We start from the raw sequence: 9,747 nt of genomic DNA, 5'->3' as shown, positions 1-9,747 counted from the left end.
TGGCACCTGAGGTTCCAGCCCACGGAGGTGAGTCCTGGGCCCTGAGACTGGGGTGTGGGAGGAGAAGGTGATTGCTCACACTCTAGGTGGATGCCACCTGCACACAAGACCCCAGGAGACCCCACAGGTGTGGAAAAGCATTCCGTCTTCCAAGAATGAGAGCCCTGCGCTTCTCTCCTGGAGAACCTGGTGCCCTGAGCAGGGAGGGGAGGTGGCTGCAGACAGAGTGCTGGGGTGGCCATTCCTGTCCTGGAGGTTCTGGGAGGTGGTCCGTGGGGGACTCCGAGTGCAGACAGAAGGGTGGGGCTCGCCTCCTCCGGGGCCTCTGGATGGACAGGCCAGAGCTCCAGAGGCCCAGGGCGATGGAACCTCTGCCTGGGTGGGGCTCAAGGCGACTCCTGCCCTTGCAGCCATTGGAGCGTCCCCAGACCAGCCGCCCTCGTGGGTACACAGGCCCTTCCCCGCCCACAGGCGACACATCCTGACCTGCCACACCTTCTCCTTCACCATCCTGCAGGACCCAGCCCGGGGCCTGGAGTCCGCCTTCTACAAGACGGCCTCGCCCTTTGTCCAGGCCCGGAGCCTGCGACACTTCCTGGCCCACATCCGCGCCTTCTACGACCCCCGGCGGCCCGACAGCCACTGTGGCCGCAACCTCATGGCCTCGGACCTGGGCTTCGATCACAACGCACCGCCGCCCTGTGGGGTTGCAAGCGGTGGCCCCGCGCTTCCACCTGGTGCCGATCGCCCAGCACCTGGACGAGTCCCTGGGGCTGCTGCGCCGCGCTGTGCTGGGGCCTGGAGGACCTGGTGGCCTTCCCCGCCCACAGGCGCGGCCTTCGCCCGGAGCCGCTGGAGCCTAGAACGCGCTGGACCTGGCGCTCTGTGCGACCTTGAACCTCACTCTGTGGGCGCGGCTGAGTGCGCTGGGGGCCGCGGGGCTGCGGCCGGAGGTGGCGGCGCTGCGGGCGCGGTGGGCGCGCACCTGCCTCCCGCATGGCGAGGCCGCGGGGCCGGGCGCGGAGTTTGACCCGCAGCTGGCACCGCTGCAGCACGACCTGGCGCCCATCCTGGGCTACCAGCCGCGGCCAGACCTGGACCCGGCCACCCGCCGCCACGGCCGGGACCTGGCCACCCCCGAGCTGCAGTTCGCCAGGCGCCTGTACCTGACCAGTTCCCGGAGCGGGTGTGGGATCCCGGGCGCCCTGGGGGAGCGGAGCCCCCGGCCAAGCTGCCTCGCACCGCAGGCCCAGGCCCAGGGGGAAATGCGGGCCGTGTTCAGAGGAGGACGGGGGTCCTTAGGGCCCTGGAACGGAAGGCCGCGCCCTCAGCCCCTCTACGTGGGACCCCACAGGGCGGGAGACAGTGGCCAGGAGCCACAGCTGAACCTGCGCTGTCCCGGCTCCCTTTTCTGCGCATCCTTCCGTAGGGCGGCGAAACCTGTTTTTAGCAACTTGCTTTTCTTTCAGTCTACTTGAAAGCCATGTAGGTCGTCCATGGCAGATGCACGATTCTAAGTCATTTTGGCAGGTTTTTTGTTTTTTTATGTGTGTGTTTGTTCGTTTTTGTTTGTTTGTTTGTTTGTTTGTTTGTTTTTTCCGGGAGTTTTGCTCTTGTTGCCCAGGCTAGAGTGCAGTGGTGTGATCTCAGCTCCCTGCAACCTCTGCCTTCCGGTTTCCAGCGATTCTCCTGCCTCAGCCTCCCGAGTAGCAGGGACTACAGGCATGCGCCACCATGCCCAGCTAATTTTTTTTTTTTTTTTTTTTTTAAGTAGAGATGGAGTTTCACCATGTTGGCCAGGATGGTCCTGATCTCTTGACCTCGTGACCTGCCCACCTCGCCCTCCCAAAGTGCTGGGATTATAGGTGTGAGTCACCACGCCTGGCATTTTGGCAATTTTTAATGTGGAGAAGGCTCTTTCTGCTGAGGGAACATTCCGGAGATGTTGGAAGTGTCTCATAGGCTGTGGCGACCTGGGAAGCTGCTCTGCTGAGCCACCTGGAGTCGCAGATTTTAGCACATCTGGAGCAGATGAGCGGCTATTCCCACAAATGTTTGCGCTTCAGACAGATCACTTTTTTGATCATAAGTTTGAGTGTGGTTTTAGATGAAAATCTATCCTAATTATGTTTCCCCTGATGTTTCCTGTACTTGTGGAGCTCATAGGAGAGACTGAAGGTGAATTCACGATTATACACAACTTACAACGTCTGTTTGTGAATTCTAACAGTGTATCTTCAACTGTAAGAAAATGTATTTCAAAACTTCTTCTGCATTATTACCTGGATATTCCAATATCTTATATGAAAATTGTGCTCATTTCTGTCAAATGCAGCGGCCCTTGCTTCAAGCTTTGTGGATTTTGTTGAGAATTTCAAGATTTTCAGAAATTCTAAGCTGGAGTAACTCTAACAGCCTCCTGGTTACTTTACTGAGATGTGGCTGCGTCTGCTCCTCCCATGCTCAGGTACTGACAGTTACTGTCTGAGCACCGGGACCTCCCTCCTGGAGGGATCTGTGCAGAGGCTGCAGGCACTCCTGGGGGAACAGACACACCTCTGGCACCCAGGGGCTGGGTGCTGCCACCCGAGGAGAAGCCCCTCTCCTTCCTGGGGCCCCACCCCCTGCTGCTGCTTCTGCGGCTGATGTGACACCCAGGCATGGCCAGGCCCTCAAGCAGAACCCCTGTGAGGGGAACTGGTTGGCCCCACCCCATCAGCTCCCCTGTGCACTCAGCAGTCCTTTGCCTGGCAGCATCTGGCAGCCCCATCGGGGCCTCTGGAAGACACACAGGACTGGCTCTCAGGCATGTGCCACAGGGTTCCTGTCCCCACTCCACAGCAAGGAAGAGGAGCCCGGGGCTCCAGAAAGAGTCAGCTCTTTGCCTGGGTGGGAGGGCCTTTATGGCGGGGAGGAGGGTGTGTGTGTGAAGGGGCAGCCTCGGGACGGGGGGAGATTCTTCTTTCTCTCCTTCCACCAGACGCTCGTCCAGGAAAATGTGGCCTCACCGGCATCCCCAGGGAGAAGCCCACGCACCATGAGACGGGAATAATACAGGGTGGTTAGAGGGGAGTGGACATTCCAGGCAGCCCCTTCTCATCTCTAGGAAGAGGAAACCCTGCAGGAGCCAGGAGCTGACAGGACCCCAAACACCAGGGTGTGGCCGCACTGGCTGAGACCGCCTGGACCCCACAGGGCTCTGGGTGTGCCCCGGTGTCTCCTGCGGCCTCACGATGCGCTCATTAGCATACTCATCACACCCCCACCGCGCACGACGGCTCCAGAACACCCAGATCTGGTGGAAAAATGGGCAGCCCTGCAGCTCTGAGACATCTCCACCTTTTCCAGGAATCCTGTGGATTTTCCTCCGGCCCCAGCGCCCCTGCGTGGGACGGACTCTAGAGGGCGCCACACTCCCTTTCTCCAGTGGGAGCTTCGGCCTTCCCAGGAACTCTCTGGCCTTTCACTATTTGCGGACTCGCCCCTGATTCCTTCTCGCGGTGGTGTCGAGAGCCTGGACGCTGGCCGGGTGGAGGTCTCACTGGGGGTTGGGGTGTCCCCTAGCCCACCGAACTGGGGACATCTCCCTGCTTTCTCCTCCTTCCCCCATAGCAGAGCAGCTGGGCCCAGGGGCTGCGGCCCACCAGAGGACGGGGTGCGGCCTGCGGCAGGACCACCACCACCTCACTCACTCCCTCTGGATGGGGCAGCAGGACCCGCAGCAGAGGGACCCTTGTCTCTTTTGGGTGGAAGTTTCCAGACCGGCTCTGTTCTTTGGGAAGGAAATGGCTGGAGGCGCCATGTCTCCAGGTCCCAGTTCTGCCACAAGGTCCCAGTGAATGACGTGGTTTTGGGCGATGACCAGGCCATGGTCCTGAGGGTTGTGAACTCAGGGGCGGTGGGACTGGGTGCCCTGTGCCTGGTTCACACCCACACACAGGCATGGGGAGAAGCCAGGGTACCCCTAGGATTGGTAGAGCGGCGGATCCCCACTATGTTGTCTTTGCTCGGTCCCTCCAGGAGAACCAGGAGCCTTTCTTTAAAGCTGAGGCCGATGGACAGGTTCCGGTTTCCTCTGGGTCCAGCTTGGCCCCACAGGCCTCTCCCGCCCCCTCAGGGGGCATCAGAACTGTGAGGCCCTGTGCTGAGGCCAGAAGGGCCCAAGGTGACCCATGTTCCATGGTGACCTTTGACCTAGCCCAGGGTCCCATAAGCACAGGTCATTACTTTTGATCAGAGGTCAGCTGGGGCTGGGAGGCACCCAGGAGGAGCTTCCAAAGCAGGGGTACAGCACACGGCTTGAGGGAGGCTGGAGGTGGCAAAACCAAGGCCCCTGGTGCCTGCGCAGGGACCTAGATTCCACCCTGCCCTCATGAGCACAGTGGGGCCTGGTCCCAAAGTTCTCCTCTTAGGGCTCTGCTCCTGGTCTGCATCCAAGTTGACATTCCCTTTCTCCCCAGGTCCAGCACTGCACCCCCAGGGCAGCCTGGATCTCACCTGAAGAAGCCCCAGGGAGCAAAGAGCCCAGAATATCAGTGAGCAGGGACCCCCAGCTTCATGTGGGTGACTGCACCCGGTGGGTTCATGCCTGTCTCAGCAGAACAGGCAGCTCTGTGCCTCAGTAGGTTTGTGTACCTAGACCTGGGTCTGTGGAGGCAGTCCTTTCTTCCTTTCCATCTTTTTTCCTGTTTAGCTTTCTATCTTTTATTTCTGCATATGTCTATGTATCCCTTTTCCCATCTATACATCTATCCCCCATCCATCCATCCATCCACCCACCCACCCACCTATTCACTCATCTATCAATATATCTATCTACCTGTCCATCCATGCATCCATTCATCTGTCAATTCATTCATCTTTCCATCCAACCACCCATCTCTCCACCATAGTACCCATCCACACACCCATTCACTCATCCGTCCATGCATCCATCTATCCAGTCAGTGATCTGCGGCTGTGAATCTGGTGTTCTTTCATTTCCCATCTCTCTCAGCCAATGATTTGGCTCCTCCCTTGTTCCCTCAGATACCCCTGAATGTACCACCCTCTCTGCGGGCCCCGGACCCCTGACTCAAGAATGGTGTCTCCGTGGTCATGTGGTTGGGTGTCGATCACAGATCAAGGAACTCCTCACAGCAGCTCTGTTTCTGAAAGGGCTGGTGACACAAGGCAGGGGAAGGACGTTTCAGGCTGAGGCAGGAAAGGCGGAGGTGGGAGCACTGAGTAGAGCCTGCTTTATGCTATTCATAAAATCAAACATCTCCCCTCGTTCGCCGCCGGCTGCTGGGCAAAAACAACTCTCGGTCGAAAGGCTTCCAACTCGAGAGGCTGGCCTTGCAACAGCAATCTCTGTTGGTACGGGCTCCACACAGGAACGTGGCTTTGCCGTGGGGCCAGTGGCTTGGAACACTGCTTAAACCAGCTGGCTGGCTTGGCAGCCTCGCAGGCCTGAGCCGTCTCCAGGCAGGCGAAGCAGAACTTCGTGTCACACCGGGAGCACGTCACGTACTTGCAGCGCTCCTTGTGCTCAATGAGCAGCCCGCACTCGGGGCAGGCCCGGATGGAAGGGCAACCTTGGATCGAGCTGTCTGGGAGGTCCTTGGTGGCACAGGTGGCGAGGATGTGCAGGATCGGGTCCCTGCAGTCCTCATTGCCACAACAGTTCGAAGACAACATAGGCCCTTTCCAGGCCTGCATGCACTGCCAGCAGAAGTCGTAGGGCACACCCCGTATGGTGCAACAGACTGTGCAATGCACCCGAAGCTCGGCTGGATCCTTCCGCTCCACGAGGCTCCTGCAGCCTGGGCACTGTGGGGAGGGGCCTCTCAGAGCAGGTGGAAGGAGCCCTGCCCCCCCGCCACCTCCCTGTGGGGACACAGTGAGGGCCCGGCCGTGGGAGGGAAGGACCGCAGGGCAGTGAAGGACTGCGGGGTACTGAGGTGCCTTTCTGGGGACCAGCTTGGCAGGGCTCAGACCTCCCACACTGTAGGGCAGGGCCACGGGACCTGAGGACTCTCACCACTTTCAGGTTGCAGTAGCGTCTCATTGCAGCCTGGGCAAGCCCTTGCTCGAACTCCTGCTGCTCAGAGTCGCTCAGCTGGGTGCAGCGGCGTACCTCCGGGTAGAGCCACTGGGCCCCACACTTCTTCCCCTTGACTTCCGCGGGGCAGTGGAGTGTGTACTTGCCCTGAAAAGACAGAGTGGGGAGGGCCCAGAGAGCGCCTCACACCAAAGGCCCCGGTGTGGCTGCAGTCCCCACCGCCAGCCCGCCAGGCCCTGCACAGACTCCCCTGGGATACTGCCCCTCAGGCTCCCACATCCACCTGCCTCCCTGAGGGGTCCTGAGTGTGCTCTGCGCCCCAAACCAGGCCTCTCGTGGAGCCCAACATGCACATTGCATCCCACACGTGGGGCTGCAGCCTCCTGATGAGGACCCGGGGTGCTGCTTCCCAGCCCAAGGAAGCCGTTAACTGGATTCTCCCAAAGGAGCTGGGAGTCTGCCTCCCTCCAGATAGGTCAAATCTAGGGGCTCTCTGGCCCCGTCATATGGCAGGGAGGACTCCACATGGCATAGCTGTGGCTGAGCCCCTACCTGTTTTATCAGCTGGAGGCACCAGAGCTTCAGGTTCTCTGGGTCCACTGCGTGCCCACAGCTCATCTCCACCCTGTCCACACCGTCATACTCGTCCCCTGTATGGGCCAAGGGTCCTTGTCAAAGGCATAGTGGGGCAGGACTCTGGCACCCCCAGTCCACACTGTTCTCTGCCAGGGCTGTCGGGGGACAGCAGGGTCCCTCAGCCTCCTTATCCAGGGTCCTTCCTCTCCCTCCACCACTCTCCTCTTGGCCTGAGCACACAGCCTTGTCCCCGGTGCACACAGAGAAGCCAGGGCCCTTTGCAGTGTAGGGCATCTCTGTGGGGTTCCTCTCTGGGCTGCTCCTGGAACTAGAGCAGGTGCCTGTGCCTTTTCAGCCCCCACCCACCCTGCCCCACCCCTCAAGCCTCATCTGCCATGGCCACCCCCTTCTCCTGGCCTCCCTGGCTGGTCACCGGATTGCAGGGAGGGCAGCAAGGCCAGGACTGGGTATGGCAGCAGGACAGGGCAGGGATAGGGACCTCAGCAGCCCTTCAGAAGCTCAAGGGGCAGTCTCAGGTGTTGGCTGTCAAGGACACAGTGGGGCCGTGAGCCCAGGGAGAGCTGATCCACAGCGTGGGATGGAGAGGGAAGGATGGTGCCACCTCCATCACAGAGATCTTCAGCACAGGAGCCAGTGGAGGAGGCAGGGAGAGGGCTCAGCTTCCTACGCACTGAGTCTGACATTCGGGTTTGAGCAGCGCCTGCCCCTGTTGTCATTAGTGCCTCAGATTTAATGGGGGTCCCTGAGAAAGTGGTCTAGAAGCAGCCAAGGACAGAGTCCTGTGTGCAGGACCAGGCTCTGGAGAGCACGAGGACAGAGTCCTGTGTTCAGGACCAGGCTCCAGAGAGCACGAGGAGAAGTCCAGCATGTGTGCACAATGGAGGGTGACCCCTCCTCAGGCTCCTATGCAGAGCCTCTGGGGACTTCCACTCGAGATGAGCCCAGCACAGAGGGAGGAGGGACACCTGGAGGCTGTGGGTTCATCCCAGGCTCTGCTGGGCCTTGGAAGGCTTGCTCCTTTCTCCCCAAGCCTATTTGGCTGCAGAGACAGGGTGGGGAAGCTGAGGCCATGCCCGGCAGCTGGGACCCTGGAGGGCCTGGCTTGTGGGGATCCCTGGTGGTCCTAGGGGGCCTGCTGCTCTTCCTGGCCCTGCGTCCAGCACCGAGCCATGTGTGGCTAAGACAGCCCAGGCTTCTGGCTTTGGGTCCTCCCGTCTTGGAAGTGGGGCCCTTCCTCGGCCCCTTTGCTCCAGCCTGGAGCTCTGGAGTCACGTTGGATTTGTTTCCCCCCACCTTTTCCCAGACCCTGCAGGGAGGGGTATCAGACCCTGGGGGCTCCTCCCCACCTCCCCAAGGCCCTCACAAGGTCCCCACATGCTCTGGCCTTGCCCAGGGAAGACCCTCGTGAACCAAAGTTCTCTGAAAAGGAACCTGGAGGAAAGAGACTTTATTCCAGTGAACAGTTTGTGAACCCTGGAGGCTCAGCCTCCTGTGCCTGAAAGAGCAGGGGAGGTCAGAGGCGCTATGGAAAGGAGAGGTGTGATGAGAAGGAGTGCCTTCTGCATCGCTCATTTCACTGGCACTGGTAAGGTTCTGAGGAGCTGACAAGCGCTGACCAGGGAATGCTGCCCGTGGTGTGGAAAACTCGTCTGAGTATTGTAGCCAGACTCCTGGGTCAGGAGATAAAACAGACTTCAGGTTACAGCCGGCGTTCTCAGCTGCCAGGCTCGCAGAGAAGGGTGTTTGGAGTGATGTTTGTGTTCTGAGTGCTGTCTCCCCCTGGCTTCTCAGCTCTCTGGCCGAGTATGACAAGAATGACCCAGTTCCTAGGATCAACATCTACACCCTCCCAGCAGGAGCTCTCAGCCCTCCCCTCCCTCCCCCCCCCCGCAGCCCTCCCCTCCCTCCCCCCCTGCAGCCCTCCCCTCCCTCCCCCCCCTGCAGCCCTCCCCTCCCTCCACCCCCTGCAGCCCTCCCCTCCCTCCACCCCCTGCAGCCACCACCCGCCACTGACCTCACCTCTCACCACCCTCTCCTGGTCCCCCAACTCCAGTCGCCGTGGTCCCAGGTGTCTGGGGTTCTGGGAAGCCCAGGTTCTGGGGATCCCAGGCTCCTTCCTCAGTCCTGTGTCTGCCCAATGTGGAAGCCGCCAGGAAGCTGGCTGTAAGCCAGGTTCTCTCGGACCCCAGCAGCTTGTTTTCAAGTTTAGGAATTTGGGGGGTGACGGGGAGGAACTCCTTTTACATCACCTTTCCAGTCCAAACGCAAGCCTCTAATTAAATCCAGTAGTCCCCCGCCCCACCCCACCCCACCACCATGTCTGCCCGGACTCACCAGTTATCTCATCTTTGCCCTGCACGAACTTGAGCGGGGGCTCAGGGGCGCTGTGGCTCATGGGGAGCTGGCTTGGGGGCCCTGGGGCTGCAGTCTGGCCTTGCACTCTCCACAGCTGGCAGGAGCAGCCAGCAGCTCAGGCTCCAGCCCCACCCCTACCCACCCCTGTCCCGCCCACTGGGGGAGCTGCCTGGGCCACCCCACCCCAAGGGCTGCCAGGAAGGGGGCCCTCAGGGGGTGCACCCCATCTCTGATGCAGGGCCATGCTCCCAGTGGCCTTCCCGCTAGGGAAATGGGGCAAAGTTGGGGTGGACATCGACCCTGATAACTGAAGGGGACGCTTGGAGAGCTCCAGGCACCAGGGAGGGGAGGGTCCCCCAGGCAGTGCCGCCTCCAGACCAGCGCAGTGGGGAGTCCCACCCTCAGGCAGAAGCCAAGGTCAGGGCCAGGCGTTCCCAGGCTCCTCCTGCCTGTCTGTCTCCAGATGAGGAACTTTCGGTTTGGGGGAGTGGCGTTGTTTGCTTGCCTCCATGTGCTCTGCACTGCATGGGGGACTGTCTCCCCACCTGCAGCCCCAAGGCCAGCCATGGGGGCAGGAGGGTGCAGTGGCTGGAGCCCACCCCTCAGGGCCATGCAGGGCAGGGGCAGTGCCCAGAGCGGGACAGGGGAAAGGGCACCGGGCTTCCCCTTTGGGGCCCCTTCCTCATGCCCCAGGATTTCCCAGTCCCCCTTCCCCCTCCAGCACCCACACAGGAAGGAGAGGGCGGGCAGTT

At 60.7% G+C, this 9,747-nt stretch overlaps 1 protein-coding gene across 2 annotated transcripts; it reads right to left on the bottom strand.

Annotated features, from left to right (window-relative positions):
- Positions 1 to 5,127: 5,127 nt before the first annotated feature.
- LOC103218219 (probable E3 ubiquitin-protein ligase RNF144A-A) lies at positions 5,128 to 9,136 on the bottom strand. 2 transcript variants are annotated; one of them, XM_007966919.3, is made up of 5 exons: positions 8,975 to 9,136; positions 8,660 to 8,770; positions 6,596 to 6,693; positions 6,023 to 6,190; positions 5,128 to 5,811 (listed from the first exon to the last, which is right to left on the bottom strand). In XM_007966919.3, exons 1-5 carry the CDS (start codon positions 9,033 to 9,035, stop codon positions 5,248 to 5,250), a joined length of 1,002 nt encoding a protein of 333 aa, XP_007965110.3. In that variant the 5' UTR covers positions 9,036 to 9,136; the 3' UTR covers positions 5,128 to 5,247. The 2 variants fall into 2 exon arrangements, with proteins under 2 accessions (XP_007965110.3, XP_007965111.3); XM_007966920.3 differs by lacking the exon at positions 8,660 to 8,770 and having other exon boundaries at positions 8,975 to 9,132.
- Between the last annotated feature and the right edge of the window lie 611 nt (positions 9,137 to 9,747).

The sequence above is a fragment of the Chlorocebus sabaeus genome, chromosome 10 (genome assembly GCF_047675955.1).
Source record: "Chlorocebus sabaeus isolate Y175 chromosome 10, mChlSab1.0.hap1, whole genome shotgun sequence".
Taxonomy (NCBI): domain Eukaryota; kingdom Metazoa; phylum Chordata; class Mammalia; order Primates; family Cercopithecidae; genus Chlorocebus; species Chlorocebus sabaeus.
This window is presented reverse-complemented; position numbering and strand designations above follow the sequence as displayed.